The sequence below is a fragment of the Salmo salar genome, chromosome ssa28 (genome assembly GCF_905237065.1).
Source record: "Salmo salar chromosome ssa28, Ssal_v3.1, whole genome shotgun sequence".
NCBI classification, from domain to species: Eukaryota; Metazoa; Chordata; class Actinopteri; order Salmoniformes; family Salmonidae; genus Salmo; species Salmo salar.
In genome coordinates, this window is record NC_059469.1 from 25,315,001 (window position 1) to 25,334,073 (window position 19,073).

General features: G+C 42.9%; 1 protein-coding gene and 1 long non-coding RNA gene across 6 annotated transcripts in view; both read right to left on the reverse strand.

Moving 5' to 3' along the window:
- LOC106589750 (mitogen-activated protein kinase kinase kinase 4) overlaps window positions 1-19,073 on the reverse strand; it is a 101,825-nt gene that overhangs the window by 10,079 nt on the left and 72,673 nt on the right. For 3 of the 4 annotated variants that reach the window (XM_014180061.2, XM_014180063.2, XM_014180064.2), the window contains exons 18-26: window positions 16,438-16,581; window positions 14,491-14,591; window positions 14,102-14,185; window positions 13,626-13,817; window positions 13,309-13,379; window positions 12,948-13,064; window positions 8,705-8,864; window positions 6,937-7,056; window positions 5,375-5,481 (exon numbers count right to left, since the gene is read on the reverse strand). In XM_014180061.2, the coding sequence (XP_014035536.1) occupies window positions 5,375-5,481; window positions 6,937-7,056; window positions 8,705-8,864; window positions 12,948-13,064; window positions 13,309-13,379; window positions 13,626-13,817; window positions 14,102-14,185; window positions 14,491-14,591; window positions 16,438-16,581 (1,096 nt within the window). The remainder of the gene's footprint in view (window positions 1-5,374; window positions 5,482-6,936; window positions 7,057-8,704; window positions 8,865-12,947; window positions 13,065-13,308; window positions 13,380-13,625; window positions 13,818-14,101; window positions 14,186-14,490; window positions 14,592-16,437; window positions 16,582-19,073) is intronic. The other variant, XM_014180062.2, reaches the window with a different exon arrangement.
- Window positions 9,310-12,941, reverse strand: LOC123731453 (uncharacterized). 2 transcript variants are annotated; one of them, XR_006762584.1, is made up of 4 exons: window positions 12,206-12,941; window positions 11,151-11,802; window positions 10,732-10,951; window positions 9,310-10,270 (listed from the first exon to the last, which is right to left on the reverse strand). It is a non-coding gene; the product is annotated as an uncharacterized lncRNA (long non-coding RNA). The 2 variants fall into 2 exon arrangements; XR_006762583.1 differs by having other exon boundaries at window positions 11,151-12,941.

Below are 19,073 nucleotides of genomic sequence, written 5' to 3' on the forward strand. Positions count from 1 at the left end.
TAGTGGTGGTGATGGTAGTAGTAGTAGTGGGGGTGAGGGTAGTAGTAGTAGTGGGGGTGAGGGTAGTAGTAGTAGTGGTGGTGAGGGTAGTAGTAGTAGTGGTGGTGAGGGTAGTAGTAGTAGTGGTGGTGAGGGTAGTAGTAGTAGTGGTGGTGATGGTAGTAGTAGTAGTGGTGGTGAGGGTAGTAGTAGTAGTGGTGGTGGTGATAGTAGTAGTAGTAGTAGTGGTGGTGATAGTAGTAGTAGTAGTGGTGGTGATAGTAGTAGTAGTAGTAGTGGTGGTGATAGTAGTAGTAGTAGTAGTGGTGGTGATAGTAGTAGTAGTAGTAGTGGTGGTGATAGTAGTAGTAGTAGTAGTGGTGGTGATAGTAGTAGTAGTAGTAGTGGTGGTGATAGTAGTAGTAGTAGTGGTGGTGATAGTAGTAGTAGTAGTGGTGGTGATAGTAGTAGTAGTAGTGGTGGTGATAGTAGTAGTAGTAGTGGTGGTGATAGTAGTAGTAGTAGTAGTGGTGGTGATAGTAGTAGTAGTAGTAGTGGTGGTGATGGTAGTAGTAGTGGTGGTGGTGATAGTAGTAGTAGTAGTGGTGGTGATAGTAGTAGTAGTAGTAGTGGTGGTGATAGTAGTAGTAGTAGTAGTGGTGGTGGTGATAGTAGTAGTAGTAGTAGTGGTGGTGATAGTAGTAGTAGTAGTGGTGGTGATAGTAGTAGTAGTGGTGGTGGTGATAGTAGTAGTAGTGGTGGTGGTGATAGTAGTAGTAGTAGTGGTGGTGATAGTAGTAGTAGTAGTGGTGGTGATAGTAGTAGTAGTAGTGGTGGTGATAGTAGTAGTAGTAGTGGTGGTGATAGTAGTAGTAGTAGTGGTGGTGGTGGTGGTGGTGGTGATAGTAGTAGTAGTAGTGGTGGTGGTGGTGGTGGTGATAGTAGTAGTAGTAGTGGTGGTGGTGGTGATAGTAGTAGTAGTATTAGTGGTGGTGATAGTAGTAGTAGTATTAGTGGTGGTGATAGTAGTAGTAGTATTAGTGGTGGTGATAGTAGTAGTAGTAGTGATAATAGTAGTAGTAGTGATAATAGTAGTAGTAGTGGTCGTAGTAGTAGTAGTAGTGGTGGTCGTAGTGGTCGTAGTAGTAGTAGTGGTGGTCGTAGTAGTAGTAGTGGTGGTCGCAGTAGTGGTGGTCGTAGTAGTAGTAGTGGTGGTCGCAGTAGTGGTGGTCGTAGTAGTAGTAGTGGTGGTCGCAGTAGTGGTGGTCGTAGTAGTAGTAGTGGTGGTCGCAGTAGTGGTGGTCGTAGTAGTAGTGGTGGTAGTAGTAGTGGTGGTAGTAGTGGTGGTGGTGGTGGTAGTAGTAGTGGTGGTAGTAGTAGTAGTGGTGGTGGTAGTAGTAGTAGTAGTGGTGGTAGTAGTAGTAGTGGTGGTAGTAGTAGTAGTGGTGGTGATAGTAGTAGTAGTAGTAGTGGTAGTAGTGGTGGTGATAGTAGTAGTAGTGGTGGTGATAGTAGTAGTAGTAGTAGTAGGTGGTGATAGTAGTAGTAGTAGTAGTGGTGGTGATAGTAGTAGTAGTAGTAGGTGGTGATAGTAGTAGTAGTGGTGGTGATAGTAGTAGTAGTGGTGGTGATAGTAGTAGTAGTAGTAGTAGTAGTAGTAGTAGGTGGTGATAATAGTAGTAGTAGTAGTGGTGATAGTAGTAGTAGTAGTAGTAGTAGTAGTAATAGTAGTAGTAGTAGTGGTGATAGTAGTAGTAGTAGTAGTAGTGGTGATAGTAGTAGTAGTAGTGGTAGTAGTAGTAGTAGTGGTGATAGTAGTGGTGGTAGTAGTGGTGATAGTAGTGGTAGTAGTGGTGATAGTAGTAGTAGTAGTAGTAGTAGTAGTGGTGGTGATAGTAGTAGTATTAGTAGTAGTAGTAGTAGTGGTGGTGATAGTAGTAGTAGTAGTAGTAGTAGTAGTAGTAGTAGTGGTGGTGATAGTAGTAGTAGTGGTGGTGGTGATAGTAGTAGTAGTGGTGGTGATAGTAGTAGTAGTAGTGGTGATAGTAGTAGTAGTGGTGGTGATAGTAGTAGTAGTAGTAGTAGTAGTAGTAGTAGTAGGTGGTGATAGTAGTAGTAGGTGGTGAAGTAGTAGTAGTAGTAGGTGGTGATAGTAGTAGTAGGTGGTGATAGTAGTAGTAGTAGTAGGTGGTGATAATAGTAGTAGTAGTAGTGGTGATAGTAGTAGTAGTGGTGATAGTAGTAGTAGTAGTGGTGATAGTAGTAGTAGTAGTAGTAGTAGTAGTGGTGATAATAGTAGTAGTAGTAGTAGTGGTGATAGTAATAGTAGTAGTAGTAGTGGTGATAGTAGTGGTGATAGTAATAGTAGTAGTAGTAGTGGTGATAGTAATAGTAGTAGTAGTAGTAGTAGTGGTGATAGTAGTGGTGATAGTAATAGTAGTAGTAGTAGTGGTGATAGTAATAGTAGTAGTAGTAGTGGTGATAGTAGTGGTAGTAGTAGTGGTGATAGTAGTAGTAGTAGTAGTGGTGATGGTAGTAGTAGTAGTGGTAGTAGTAGTAGTAGTAGTAGTAGTGGTGGTGGTGGTAGTGGTAGTAGTAGTGGTGGTGGTGATAGTAGTACTGTTAGTGGTGGTAGTAGTAGTGGTGGTGATAGTAGTACTATTAGTGGTAGTAGTAGTAGTAGTAGTGGTGATGGTAGTAGTATTAGTAGTGGTAGTAGTAGTGGTGATGGTAGTAGTAGTAGTAGTAGTGGTGAGTGGTAGTAGTAGTAGTAGTGGTGGTGGTGATGGTAGTAGTAGTAGTAGTGGTGGTGAAGTGGTGGTAGTGGTAGTAGTGAGTGGTGGTGATGAGTAGTAGTAGTAGTGGTAGTAGTGGTGGTGATGGTAGTAGTAGTAGTAGTGGTAGTGGTGGTGAAGTGGTAGTAGTGGTAGTAGTAGTAGTGGTGGTGATAGTAGTAGTAGTAGTGGTGGTAGTAGTAGTGGTGGTGGTGATAGTAGTAGTAGTAGTGGTGGTGGTGATAGTGGTAGTAGTAGTAGTAGTGGTGATGGTAGTAGTAGTAGTAGTGGTGGTGATAGTAGTAGTAGTAGTGGTGGTGATAGTAGTAGTAGTAGTGGTGGTGATAGTAGTAGTAGTAGTGGTGGTGGTGATAGTAGTAGTAGTAGTGGTGGTGATAGTAGTAGTAGTAGTAGTGGTGGTGATAGTAGTAGTAGTAGTGGTGGTAGTGGTGGTAGTGGTAGTGTGGTGGTGGTGGTGGTAGTAGTAGTAGTAGTGGTGGTGGTAGTGGTAGTAGTAGTGGTGGTGAGTAGTAGTAGTAGTGGTAGTAGTGATGTAGTGGTAGTGGTGGTAGTGGTGGTGATGGTAGTAGTAGTAGTGGTGGTGGTGATAGTAGTAGTAGTAGTGGTGGTGGTGATAGTAGTAGTGGTGAGTAGTGGTGGTGATATAGTAGTAGTAGTAGTGGTGGTGATAGTAGTAGTAGTAGTAGTGGTGGTGATAGTAGTAGTAGTAGTGGTGGTGATAGTAGTAGTAGTAGTAGTGGTGGTGATAGTAGTGTGGTAGTAGTGGTGGTGATAGTAGTAGTAGTAGTGGTGGTGATAGTAGTAGTAGTAGTGGTGGTGATAGTAGTAGTAGTAGTGGTGGTGATAGGTAGTAGTAGTGGTGGTGATAGTAGTAGTAGTGGTGGTGATAGTAGTAGTAGTGGTGGTGATAGTAGTAGTAGTGGTGGTGATAGTAGTAGTAGTGGTGGTGATAGTAGTAGTAGTGGTGGTGATAGTAGTAGTAGTAGTGGTGGTGATAGTAGTAGTAGTAGTGGTGGTGATAGTAGTAGTAGTGGTGGTGATAGTAGTAGTAGTAGTGGTGGTGATAGTAGTAGTAGTAGTGGTGGTGATAGTAGTAGTAGTGGTGGTGGTGATAGTAGTAGTAGTGGTGGTGATAGTAGTGGTGAAAGTAGTAGTATTAGTAGTAGTGGCGGTGATAGTAGTAGTATTAGTAGTAGTGGCGGTGATAGTAGTAGTATTAGTAGTAGTGGCGGTGATAGTAGTAGTATTAGTAGTAGTGCCGGTGATAGTAGTAGTAGTAGTAGTGGTGGTGATAGTAGTAGTAGTAGTAGTGGTGGTGATAGTAGTAGTAGTAGTAGTGGTGGTGATAGTAGTAGTAGTAGTAGTAGTAGTAGTAGTAGTAGTAGTGGTAGTAGTAGTAGTAGTAGTAGTAGTAGTAGTGGTGATAGTAGTAGTAGTAGTGGTGATAGTAGTAGTAGTAGTGGTGATAGTAGTAGTAGTAGTGGTGATAGTAGTAGTAGTAGTAGTAGTAGTGGTGATAGTAGTAGTATTAGTAGTAGTGGCGGTGATAGTAGTAGTATTAGTAGTAGTGGCGGTGATAGTAGTAGTATTAGTAGTAGTGGCGGTGATAGTAGTAGTATTAGTAGTAGTGGCGGTGATAGTAGTAGTATTAGTAGTAGTGCCGGTGATAGTAGTAGCAGTAGTGGCGGTGATAGTAGTAGTAGTAGTAGTAGTAGTAGTGGTGGTGATAGTAGTAGTAGTAGTGGTGATAGTAGTAGTAGTGGTGGTGATAGTAGTAGTAGTGGTGATAGTAGTAGTAGTGGTGATAGTAGTAGTAGTGGTGATAGTAGTAGTAGTAGTAGTAGTAGTAGTAGTAGTGATAGTGATAGTAGTGGTGATAATAGTAGTGGTGATAATAGTAGTGGTGATAGTAGTAGTAGTGATAGTAGTAGTAGTAGTAGTGGTGGTAGTAGTGGTGATAATAGTAGTAGTAGTAGTGATAGTAGTAGTAGTGCTAGTAGTAGTGCTAGTAGTAGTAGTAGTGCTAGTAGTAGTAGTAGTAGTAGTGATAGTAGTAGTGATGATAGTAGTAGTGATAGTTGTAGTAGTGATAGTAGTAGTAGTAGTGATAGTAGTAGTAGTAGTAGTGGTGATAATAGTAGTAGTAGTAGTAGTGATAGTAGTAGTAGTAGTGATAGTAGTAGTAGTAGTGATAGTTGTAGTAGTAGTGATAGTTGTAGTAGTAGTGATAGTTGTAGTAGTGATAGTAGTAGTAGTGATAGTAGTAGTAGTAGTAGTAGTGATAGTAGTAGTAGTAGTAGTGCTAGTAGTAGTGCTAGTAGTAGTAGTAGTGGTAGTAGTAGTAGTAGTGGTGGTAGTAGTGGTGATAATAGTAGTAGTAGTAGTAGTAGTAGTAGTGATAGTTGTAGTAGTAGTAGTGATAGTTGTAGTAGTGATAGTAGTAGTAGTGAAAATAGTAGTAGTAGTAGTAGTGAAAATAGTAGTAGATATGCTAGAACCAAGGGGGAAACAAGATGGATAGTATGAGGACCATTGTGGTTAAATGTCAGCTCAAAGTTCCCCTTGAGTGTAGGAGAGAGTGTGTGTGTGTACATTCTTACTTTCCCAGTCACCATCTCTATGAGGACACATCCCAGACTCCAGATGTCTGCTGCTCGTCCGTGACCTTCGCCCTTTGCCCTGGTAATGACCTCAGGTGCCATATATGCTGATGAAGAGAGAGTAGGAAAACAGCAGGTTAACTCAACTAGGCAAGCGATGATCTTTTGAACTTACAAATGCACAGAAAACATGACATTCTCCATTCTTGTGTAGACATTGACAACTGTACAGCAGGGAGATTAAACAGAGATACAACACAACAATGACAAAGGAGCACAGGGATGGCCACATACACACTACGATAACAAATGACCCAGGCTTTTGTAAACTCACATTGCCTCGTGAGTACTTTCATCAGATGAGAAATAGTGACCCTGCTGGTGCCAACGGGTGGTGACATTACATTTACATTTACATTTTAGTAATTTAGCACAGGGAAACTTTTTCATAGCAAATTCCTCAGGGACCCCCTTATAATCAGAACACAACTCGAGTAAAATAAAAATAGCATACAAGGAGTTTTACTTCGGCAGTGCATGGCTGGACGAATCAAGTCTCAGGCATAGGTCTCTCATTTTAAAGGCCCGACTCTTGGCATTGGAGAGAACATTTTCAAGCTAATTTCCTGTAATTCTACATATTTTGTCATGGGCAGAGATTTTGTTGATGTTGCAGATATAAAACTAGTATCCTGCAATTCCTGCAAAAATGAGGCAGAGAACAAACTTAGAAGTTTTAAAACTTAAAGTACAGTGCATTTATGTCATTTTGGGGGAACAAGAAGTATTGAGTTGAAAAATGTACAACTGGTGGATTGCTGTGGATACCAATATCAATGTGAGACTTCCAGGCTCATGTTCAAGGTAATAATTAAAACAAATATATATTTGGAGATCTGGCCTTGAGAACCAGATTTAGCAGACGCTCTTATCCAGAGCGACTTACAGTTAGTTAATTCATCTTTAAGGAAGCTAGGTGAGAACAAGCACATTATCACGGTCAATGCTATCCGGGATCCTTGGGACGTCTCTACCCTAAACACCAACTCCCATCTTTACCCTAACACTAAACATTTCAAACGCCAACTTCAAAAATGGGTTAGTGAGGTCCCAAGGACCCTGGATAGCATGGACCGACCATATTATTTAACAGTCATAGTAAGTCAAAACTTTTTCTCAGTAAAGCTGCTGTCAGCAAAGTGCAGGTGTTAGTGCAAGGAAGGCAAGGGTGTTGTGTATTATTCATTATAAACTGGGTGGTTTGAGCACTGAATGTTTATTGGCTAACAGTTGTGGTATATCAGACCATATACCACGGGTATGACAACACATTTATGTTTACTGCTCTAATTACGTTGGTAACCAGTTTAAAATTGCAATAATGCACGTTGCGTTGTGTCTAAGAACAGCCCTTAGCCGTGGTATATTGGCCTTGTACCACACCCCCTCGTGCCCCAAAATATTTTTTTTTCTTTCTTTTTTGGAGAGGTAGGTTGTCAGACGTTTTCAGGAAGATGGACATTTAAAACTGAAGTACTATTGGAGTTATGCGTCTCCCTCACCTGCTGTGCCCATGGTGCTGTTAACCTCTCCGGGCATGGTCTGTGCGTTGTTCAGCTTTACAGAACAGCCAAAGTCCCCCAGCTTGATCAGGCCGGACGACGTCAGGAAGATGTTGGCTCCTATGGTAGAGACGGGGAACGGTGACAAAGAGGCCAAGAGAGTGATTTTGATTGATTTAACCAGAGAAGTCACATTGAGACAAGGATAACACGAGCAGGAGTAGTGAGAGAAGCATGGAGAGGGAGAGTGGATTCATAGTCAGTAAGATCAATTACTCCTGCTGCGTCAATGAAACTGGAGACACAGCAAGGTTTGATGACTAAATCTCACAACTATGATAGCTTTAAACCCCCAGCCAATTTCACTGATGCTAAAATGCATTAACTGATTAATAAGGTGCCTGCACAACCCTGACATTGAACTGAGAGACAGAGAAACCATTGCACTCACATCTGTAGCCATGAAACGCTTTGAATGGCTGGTCATGGCTCACATCAACACCGTCATCCCAGACACCCTGGACTCCAATGTGCATACCACCCCAACAGATCCACAGATGACGCAATCTCTACTGCACTCCACACTTCCTTTTTCCACTTGGACAAAAGGAACACCTACGTGCAAATGCTGTTCATTGACTACAGCTCAGCGTTCAACACCATAGTGCCCTCAGCTCATCACTAAGCTAAGGACCATGGGACTAAACACCTCCCTCTGCAACTGGATCCTGGACTTCCTCAGGTAGTGAAGGTAGGTAACAACACATCCGTCACGCTGACCCTCAACACTGGGGCCTCTCTGGGGTGCATGCTCAGTCCCCTCCTGTACTCTCTGTTCACCCAAGACTGCGTGGCCACGCATGACTCCAACACCATCATTAAGTTTGCCGACTATATGACGCTGGTTGGCCTGATCACAGATGAGAGTCTATAGGGAGGTCAGTGACCTGGCAGTGCGGTGCCAGGACAAATCCTCTCCCTCAAGGTCAGCAAGACAAAGGAGCAGATTGTGGACTACAGCAAACAGAGTGGCGAGCACGCCAAAATCCACATCGACAGCCTGTAGTGGAGCGGGTCGAGAACTTCAAGTTTGTTGGTGTGCACATCATTAAGGATCTCAGGAGGCTGAAAAGACTTGGCATGGGCCCTCAAACCTTCAAAAAGGTTTTTAGCTGCACCACTGAAAGCATCTTGACCGGCTGCGTCACCGCTTGGTGCGTCACAGCTTGGCATGGCAACTGCTTGGCATCCGACTGCAAGGCACTAACGAGGGTAGTGCGTATGGCCCAGTACATCACTGGGACTGAGCTCCCTGCCATCCAGGACCTCTATACTACGTGGTGTCAGAGCAAGGCCCTAAACATCTCTAACCACCGAAATTAGACTGTTCCCACTGCTACCGCACAGCAAGTGGTACTGATGCACCAAGTCTGGAACCATGAACAGCTTCTACTACCAAGCCATGAGACTGCTAAATAGTTAGTTAAATAGTTAACCAAATAGCTTCTCAGATTTTCTGCATTGGCCCTTTCTTCACCAACTTTGACTCATCACATATGCTGCTGCTACTGTTTATTACTGCTACTATTATTTCTCCATTTTCTTTCTCTCTGCATTGTTGGGAAGGGACCGTAAGCATTTCACTGTTAGCCTACACCTGTTGTTTACAAAGCATGTGACAAACACAATTTGATTTGACTAGACCAACAGTAGTCTAGAGAGAAAGAGAGACGTCTCCTCCAGAGAGAGGTGCTGACTGCTAACTGACCCTTGATGTCTCGGTGCACAATGCCATGTTCGTGGAGCACGTTGATGGCCGTGGTGGTCTGTTTGCTGTACAGCCTGATGACGTGTTCCTGTAGGCCAAGCCTGGACACCTCCTCCAGGGTCCCCTCATCACAGTACTCCATGAAGATGTACATCTCCTCCTGGTGGGGGGAGGGAGGGGGACACACAATCAAATACTATTTATGTAGCACAGACCGTTAATGCATACATCCAACCTGATGATAAAGCCCCTTCATACATGGTTTCATCTCATTCTTACACAGACTAACTGAAATTGAACCGAACTTTGAAACTTTTCCAGTTCCCTGGCTTTTCAGAAATTCTGGTTGGAGGATTCCCTCTTAATTCTGGGAACCTCCAACTAGAATTTCTGAAAAGCTAGGGAAAGTTCCTAGAATTTTGTAACCCATACACGCATGCTCTTACCCAGTCTCAAGAAAATAACTTTTTGGCTCACCTGCCAATCATTTTTTACCGGCCAAAATAATGAATTGCCTTTTTGTGTCACATATACATTCATTTCAGTACATTTCACTGAGATAATAAGTTATTATGTTGAATACAAACTTAAAAAGAGGCCAGAGCAAAATTTGAAACATGATTTTAATATATTGATAAGCGGTTAATCAAATCAAGTTTATTTGTAGAGCACATTTAGAAACAACTGTAGTTGACCAAAAGTGCTGTACAGAGTGAAAACACGCCAAACAGTGGGCACACAATGAAATAAACAAACATATCAGATACAATGAATAAGAATACATAGAAGTCAAAACAGGGCAACAGCAATGGTAAGATAGTTATGAGAAGTGCAGTGGAAGCAGGTCAACAAATCCTTTACTTTGAGTAGAAATACCCTGATAAAATACAGGTAAAACAGAGACTTATCAGACGCTGGTTAATTTTGGCTGTGGCTAGATTTAATTTCCCAGCCTGAATACAACTTAAGTCTTGAACTCAAAATTCTACTGAAGTATTTGCTATTATATGTACTTAAGGATCAAACATAACAGTACATTTGAAGGTTTTGTAAACCTATCAGATGCTTAATCATTTTAATAAACTTAAACCTCCTCAGACTCCTCACTCTCCACCGCAATCACCCTCTTTGCACGGTCCATGAAGTCTGGCCTCTTGCTCCTGACAGAGTCCTGGTGCCACAGCATCACAGCTTTTATCAGATCATACTCCCTGATCTCTGGAGAGGACAGCTGGACCATAAGGAGATCTGACAGTGTATCAGACTTTAGGTTGGACCGCCAATCGATTTTCACCTGTTTCATGGTATTAAAACCTCTTCCACATTCAGCTGTGGAGGCAAGGAAGGACGGGACCAGGTCAACCAATGCCAGCAAATCAGGGCAGGAATGCTGATGGCTCCTGTTGACACAGAACCAGAACATCTTCTGCAGGGACTGGGGCTCTTAGTACATCAGCACCTTCAGGACAGTCCACTGGTCAGGGATCCTTTCAACATGGATGCCAGAGGTCTCCAGGACAGGCTTAAAGTGGTCCACCAGGGTTTCCAGTTCAGTGTCACCAAAATCTAGAATAATTGTATACATTACAACAAGCACAATGCAGTTTTAATTCTCTTCTCTATAAAAATATGATCATGAACCTGAACCTAACCACCCTGTAATAAAACATAAAGTAGCCTGCTGCTTCATCTCCTGACTCTGGCCAGTTGGTGAAGCTGACCAGCTTGGTGGAACACAGGACCCCTACACTGGTGTCCTGGAACCTGTCAGTCATACTCTCAACTAGCCTGTCAAGCATTTTGTGATGTGACGAGGGTCTTGCTGTCACCTCTGGCCAGCGAAATTCCCTCATATCTGTTGGTCATTGTGGCCTTCATCATGGGCCCTTCTCTGATGATGACTGGCTCATTTTACCATCCTTTCAGAATTTTCCTTTACAACACTCTCACTATCTCCCTCTCTTATTGACCTAATCCTTTCTCTTAATTCTCTTAAGTATTTCTTATCGCAGCTTAAATAAAAATACCTGGTTTTGTACTTCTTAAGTACTGCCTGTGTTGAGCACAATGAGCTGTGGGCTTCTGCTATGGTGATGGTGGACCTCTGCAGACAGGCAGCTCAGGTGTGTTTCGTGTGTCATGCAGGAAGCCACAGAAGCGGATAACAGCCTCCCTCGCAGTACTGTAGTATTTCCTGGCCTTGGCCTGCTGGACACCTCAGACATTTTGGGCATCAGCAGATTGAATCTGAAATACATAAAGAACAAAGATATACAAATAGACAATTACTTGCTGGCCCAAAAAAATGATATTAGACATGACATTTTATCAGTGCATAAAGCATTGAAACATGATGTTACCAGTTGTAACTGTTTGTTGTTATTTATTGGACATTAGATATTGATGATGACTTTGAGTACTTAGCATAGCAATCTAGAGCCACTACCTGTTCCAGGTGCTGGACAAGCCCCTGGTAACCTCGCAGGAAGTGGTCCAGTGCACGCAATATGTGTCCTACCCATCGGGTCCTGCCAAATCTGGTGGGCACCAGTGGAGTGTGGCCAAGAGCCTGGAAGCTGTTTACCAGGTTTTCCCTGTTTAGTGGACTGGTGTAGAGCCCACTGAGGAGGTCTTCTACTTTCTGAAACATCACGTTGGACCGGATAGCATCAGAAAAGGTTAGTTGAAGGCAGTGTGCCATACAGTGGATGCCGATGATGTAGGCCCTGTTTCCCATCACCCGGCTGACCACACCATTCTTGGCTCCGGTCATCACAGCAGCTCCATCTGTTCCCAGAGCGAATAACTTGCTCCCCCACTCATCACACACTCCCTCCATGATGGCACTGACAGTGTTGCTTGTGTGCCGCGTCTGCCTTCACTGACTTGATGCCAACAAACTTCGACTCGATCTTTCCCTTGTGACAGAATCTGACAAACTAACTCCTCTTTCACAGAACTGTCTGTGGAGGCATCTGACATGACGGAGAGAAATATGGTGTGTCTCTCCACCTCTGCAATATGGTGCATAAACTCTTTGGCCTGCTTCTCATTTCTATATGTTGAGCCCACAGCGATTCCTTGTTTTTTCGTCCGAACTGCAAAAATCAAACATCAAATTAATTCAATAATTAAATATACAAATCATATTATCCGATATAGCTGGCAGTTGATTGTGCTAAATTAGCCTTCTACCCTTTGTTTACTTAAGGATCAACACTAAGGCTGGTAAATTGTGTCATAATGGTTTAAAATGTAAACAGCATCTGGAGACAAACATTAAAATAGAATGTTACAGAGCCATAGGAAAGCATGGAGATCCATGTCAGCATCAATAGGCCTATAATGTTATGGTATTTATACACTATTTGGAGGTGAACCAAAGCTTATCAAGAGCTGAGAAATAACCTACAATACTGGACCACGTCTGCTAAATAGACTTGAAAACACTAGCTACAACAGTACTAGTCAAGCTACAAGAGTAACAACATTTTCACTTACTCACACATCCACTCCAAGTCAGAATGTGGTCTCGCCTTCTTGCCAATGGCATGTACAGTCCTAAACAGGATCTTCATCTTCGTGCTGGTCTGCTCTGACATTGCCATTAACACCGTCACAGAGGGTGTCAAGAGGAGAGGCTCCGGGACACGATTGAGTCCGGGACACAGACACCCAGGCAATGTGACACTTGCTGCGTTCATGGTCACGAATGTTCTCCAGCTTCATTGTTTTATTTCTGATGACAAATGAGTTGTTTCTGCTTGTATCTTTAGCATACTGGCGACACACAGAACAACTCATCACCACAGCATCATACTGTAGCCAGCCTCTTGAAACTACTTTATCTCCAAACCTCCATTCTCACCAAACTATCTTTTTTAAATGTGATTTGTCCTCCTTTTCGTCTGTGTGTTTTCGTTTCAAAGGATGGCCTAATCCAGGTAAATGTCACCAAATAACAGCTATTTAATGAACGGTAGCTAGCAGCAGACCCATGGCAGGTGAGCGTTGTCGAGTAGCTGACGTCCTGAACGGTAAACAGTGCTGCGAAACTAGGAGCACTCGAGACAGTCTGTGGCTGGCAAACCGAGACATCATGCCAGATATATTCTTACATGACTATTTTGGTACAAACATTTACCCGCCAGTGTGGCGGATAGCCTTCTGAGATTTACTCGACAAACAGAAAATCTACCCGCATTTGGTGCTTGGCGGGTGTTAATTTCAACCCTGCTCTTACCCGATGCAGCTCAACACCAAAGTAGCGGACCAGGTTGGGGTGTTTGATGCCCTCGAAGATCTTCAACTCATCTGCTGTCTCCTTTATCGTCTTATGGTCATTTGGCTGGAACCGGATCTTATTGGGAAAATAAACATTTTAAAAAGTATAGTAAAATGTATGAAGAATGTTGATAGGCTTTACTACAGTATGAATGGATGTTAACTGGCGGCGAAGTAAAATAAACATTACCTTCTTCAATTCAGGGCCTTCTCCTTTAATAATAAATAAATGGAAGCCCGCACACATGTTATATGCTGCTAGACTCTTGCACCAACATTCATAACACTACAAAAGCCTTTGTGAGGTCATGGCCACCTACCTCCTTCATAGCCATGAGTTCTCCAGTGTCCACATTGATGCAGGTGTACACCTTGCCATACTGGCCCTCACCTGTAGAGGGAGACAAGTCACAGATGATCAAACACTATGGGCATGACATAAACGAGTGCCTACTCCAGGGAAAATCAGAAATGGCAACATATTCCCCTTATTGTGCACAACTGTTGGCCAGGGCCTCATAGGAAATACAGAGGATAGGGTTTCATTTGGGGGAGACACACAGGTTCAGTTCAGGCTCTGGCCAAAAGTAGTGCACTATAAAGGGAATAGGGAGCAAATGGGGTGTACAGTACATACCTATCTTGTTGCCCCTCTGCCACTTGAAGGTGACCTTGCGGAGGCCGACGTGCATGACATTGTCGTAGGACTTGGGGGTGTGGCACACCTGGCCAATGATGTTCTTCTGCTTCATGACCGCGTAGCGTTTGTCCTCGAAGGAGCGTATGGTACGACGTACAGCTTCCATGGGGCTCTGCCTGGCTGCCGTGTCTGAGGGATATAGAAGACTGTATTAGGAATGGGAAGACATAAAAACAGACCAGGACACTTTCAATTGTCTTAGGGTAAAGGTGGGGAATGGGAATGCATAGAACAGACCCACTCTATACTCTATTCTGGAGCAGTTTAGAGGTAAAGTGCCTTGATCAAGGGCACAATGGCAAGAGATGGCACCTAGGACTTGGTACCAGCAACTCTCCCATCGCCAGCAGTCATCCCGACACGACCTTTGGTTTGAACTTGCAACCCTTCTCTACCCCCCTCATCATTCTCACCTTTTGATTGACTGATGAAGGTGCGGAGCTCCCAGCTTCTCCTGGCCGTGCTGCTGGGGTCTCCTCCCTTAGGATAGGAGGGTTCTGATGTGTGGGAGTGAGTGAGAGGGAGGAGATAACAGACAAGCAGTAAGATGGGAGCCATGTCAAGTTGGAAAACAGATGCATTTTATTTCATCCTTGTTCACAGTCGTAAAGACTGAATTATTTGGTATTTTATTAGGATGCCCATTAGCTGTTACGAAAGCATTAGCTGTTACTCTTCCTGGGGTCGACATGAAACATGACATAATACAGAACATTAATAGACAAGAACAGCTCAAGGACAGAACTACATAAATTATGTAGAATGCAGTTACATTAAGACAATATCTTAAACAACTCAATACCTTCCCTGTCATCAGTGGGACTGGAGTGTCGGCTCAGAGACTTGAACTGCAGCTCGGCCGCTACAGACGACAGCCTGTCATTCTCGTGGAGGTTGGCCCCTCTGCACAGGGAGAGGCAAGCGCAGTGCAATTTAGCTAGGATCAACTACAAAGAACTTAATATACCCAAGTTGTCAGGCATCAGAGGGGTATTCTACAAAGCAGAATCAATTAATAAGTTAGCTAGCTAACCAGAAATAACTATTGATTTTCTGGTTCATAAAAAATGCAAAGCTTAGATGTGTTTGTTGAATCAATTAAAGATTAAACCATGCCTATTTCAAGCTTATCTTACTAAAACAGTAAAAGTAGTATGAGAATATTTAGGCAAGTTAGGGGGCTAACTCCTTGATCCTGCTTTGAAGTACAGCCCTCAGGTCCCAGACTAGGCTGGTTCCAGATCTGTTAGTGCCACCTCCTATGGTTATTGTGGTCTCATGATAGTGGCGAGACAGCTCAACCAGATCTGGGACCAGTGGTCAACCAATATCAGTCCCCCAAAAATGTAAAGGCTTCTTAATGAAGATAGTCCTCTCTCGCTTTCAGAGGGAGGTTTGTGATTATTGAGCTGGCGGAACATGACATACATACGGCTCATAATAATGTCCGGAATAGAGTGCATGGAATGGCATGAAACACCTGGAAACCATGCGTTTGATACCATTCCAGAGATTCCGCTCCAGTCATTACCACGAGCCCATCCTCCCCAATTAAGATGCCACCAACCTCCTGTGTTCTACATCCAAACCTCTCAACCCCACCACACCATAGAAATAGAACCCTAGATGATATGTCTATGTGCCCATCAAAGCTGACCTTCATACTAAAGGTTTAAAAGGTCAAACACAAAACAGGTCAGACGTCAGAACGCATGCTTTCACTCCAATAGGACTGACACCAAACAAGACAAATATTATGAAGAGCGAGCCATCAGATGATTAGAATCAAAGAAAGGCCACACTATTAATATGGATTAAAAACAGTAACTCTCACACTGCAGGTTGATGTTTATTGTCATGAGTGTCATCCTAGACGCAGAACTGAGCAATTTCCCCTTAGGCCAGCTGCAAAGTCAAAATGGTCTACATTGTAAAAATCCATGAACCAAAAAAAAAGGGATTTGTCTTAATTTAAGGTTAGCAGTGTTGTTAAGAGTAGGGTTAAGTTTGGGTTTAAAAATCTGATTTTATGACTTTTGTGCCAGCTAGTGACCACTGTAGAGCTGCCTCCAGAACAAGATTCATGATAAAAAAACACTAACCTGATCTCGCAATCTCCCTCTTTTCTCTCTCTCCATGAGGAGGTAGCTAGCATGCTGTTGTGTTTCCATCTCTCACACTATGAGAGAGTTGGAGAAAATGTGTATTGTGTTGTGTGACACTGGCTAGGTGGATAAAACAAAAGTGTGGATCAAGGTCTCTCCATATCAGTAGACTGCATTCAGGGTTAGGTAACACATTTGAGTGAAGTATCCCTTTAAAGGATGGCCGTTATAAAAGTGTCGTTTTCATATTGTGTTATATAGCAGTCTTTTCAAATCATTGCAGATTTCTGTTATAGGCAAAACAAAACGGTCAAAGCCAATACATCTGGATGAGCATGCAGAACATGCTACTCAAGGTTCGCTCCAAACAGAGACGGCATGACAGGGGTGCAGGGTAAACGACAGGGAGCATGTCAACCTGAACCTCCGGTGGAATATTTTGGAAGTGGGATATCAGCCAGTTGCTGGGGTGCCCTGGGTTGAAAGTGGGTGGTCCTTACAGAGAACCCGGTTGGAGGATTCCCTGCCTGCTTATTCCCTCATGATTCCGGGATCCTACAAACAGGATTTCTGGAAAAACCTGGGCACTTTCGCAACCCTAGTAGTACTTGGTAGGTACTGAAACTTAGGAGGGGTTGGGCTACCTGACGTCATTGGGGGTGGACCCAGGTGCTTTGGATGGGCCGTGTTCCCCGGGGGCGGGGCCTGGGGCCTGAGGGGCGGGGACTGGGCGGGGGCCGGTAGGTAGACACAGCTGGGTCCGTAGGTCGCAGGGGAGACTCCTAGAGCTGTGGTGGTGACAAAAACACACTGAGGATCTCTGGGGAGCGCCTTGGAGATGAGGATGTGTGTGTGTGTCAGATACAGGGGCACTCATTCTCAACACAAATGCACACACACACACAATATCACACACTCACTCGGTGTAATACCCTTTCTAGCGAATAGGAATGAGCATTTGACATTTTTTTACTGTACGAATAGTCGCAGGATTATTTTTTCAAGTTCTCAAATAATAAAAAAAAGATTTTTAGAACACAAGGCCCACACTGGAAAGAAATGTGCTGCCTATGCCAACAGTGCATGACAATGCCTAATTTAGCAGAACCATTACAGATAATTGCACCATATACAGTGCCTTCAGAAAGTATTCACACCCCTTAACTTTTTCCACATTTTGTTGTGTTACAAATTGGGATTAAAATTGATTTAGTTCTTCTTTACAATCCACACAACATTTTATTTAACTAGGCAAGTCAGTTATAAACAAATTCTTATTTACAATGACGGCCGATTGTGCGCCGCCCTATGGGTCTACCGATCGCGGCCGGTTGTGACACAGCCTGGGAACGAACCAGAGTCTGTAGTGATGCTTCTAGCACTGCAATACAGTGCCTTAGAGTATCCCGAGTGGCGCAGCGTTCTAATGTCAAAGTTGAAAAGAAAATTAAAAAACGCTAATATATCTTGATTAGATAAGCATTCAACCCCCCTGAGTGAATACATGTTAGCAGCGATTTCAGCTATGAGTCTTTTTGGGTCTCTAAGAGCTTTGCACTCTTGGATTGTACAATATTTGCCCATTATTATTTTTTAATCTCTTCAAGCTCTGTCAAGTTGATAGTCTATTACTGCTGGACAGCCATTTCGAAATCTTGCCATAGATGTTAAAGCCGATTTAAGTCAAAACTAACTCGGCCACTCGGGAACATTCAATGATGTCTTGGTAAGCAACTCCAGTAAACATTTGGCCTTGAGTTTTAGGTTATTGTCCTGCTGAAAGGTGAATGCGTCTCCCAGTGTCTGCTGGAAAGCAGACAAACAGGTTTTCCTCTAGGACTTTGTGCTTAGCTCTATTACATTGCTTTTTATCCTAAAAAACTCCCCAGTCCTTGCAGGATGACGAGCATACTCATAACATGATGCAGCCACCACCATGCATGAAAATATGAAGAGTGGTACTCAGTGATGTTGGATTTTCCCCAAACATAACGCTATTCAGGACAAAAAGTGAATTTCTTTGCCACATTTTTTGCAGTATTACTTCAGCTTTCTATGTGCAGAGATCCTTCTCACTCTAGGTTAGTATTGTGGAGTAACAACAACAGTGATCCATCTTCAGTTCTCCTATCACAGTCATTAAACTTCATAAATCGCCATTTCCTTCCTCTCCGGCAACTGAGTTAGGAAGGACGCCTGTATAGTGATTGGGTGTATTGATACAGCAACCAAACTGTAATTAATAACTTCACCATGCTCAATGGGATATTCCGTTACTGCTTTTATTTTTACCCATCTACCAATAGGTGCCCTTCTTTGTGAGGCATTGGAAAACCTCTATGATCTTTGTGGTGGATTCTGTGCTTGAAATTCACTACTCGACTGTGGAACTATACATATAATTGTATGTGTGGGGTACAGAGACAGGGTAATCATTCAAAAATCTGGTTAACCACTATAATTGCATACAGAGTTCATGCAACTTGTGACTTAAGCAAATTTTTACTCCTGAACGTATTTAGGCTTGTAATAAAAGGGTTTGAATACTTACTGACTCAAAACATTTCGGCATTAAAATGTATTAATTGATACAAATTTCTAAAAACAAAATTTCACTGTGTGGTATTGTGTGTAGAATAGAGGCACAAAATGTGGAAAAAGTCAAGGGGTGACTAATTCAGTCAAGCAAGTGCAATTTAAGATTCAATTATTGAAACTAATATCAACTGGTTGTATCATGGAACACAATCCGCATAAACGTATTAACCTTTTTGTTAATTTAGCAGACGAGACGCTCTTATTTCCCGAGCCCTTATCAGGCAAGACACCCAATTTATAGTAAAAAAATCATGTAATAAAATAAAGTGTGAAAAAAGTTTGCCGCTTTGAAGTGATGTGCATCTTGCGTCTGGAACAGTTATTCTCAAACGAGTGATAATTTGAAACGGTTCTCAAATGGTGAGTATCATTTTTTATGATGAATTACGTACACGAATTACGGCAACGACATCTGTGAATTACGTGTAGGCCTGGGCTTAACGATTCTGATGAAAATAGGCTGTCTTTATCAAACTAATGTTTTTGCGTCTTTTCACTATGGAACCTGTGTAGGTTTAGGGGGTTACAGCCTAGGCTAGCCAACTCTAAATGGCACTAGCAATTCACAAAGTAGCCTTAAGAGGTAAATAGAAGGGACAATTATTCCAAAACTGCAGCTCGTTGATGGAACATATTTTCCTACTTCAATCAACCAGTCCATTTTGCATTTGTTGATAAAACT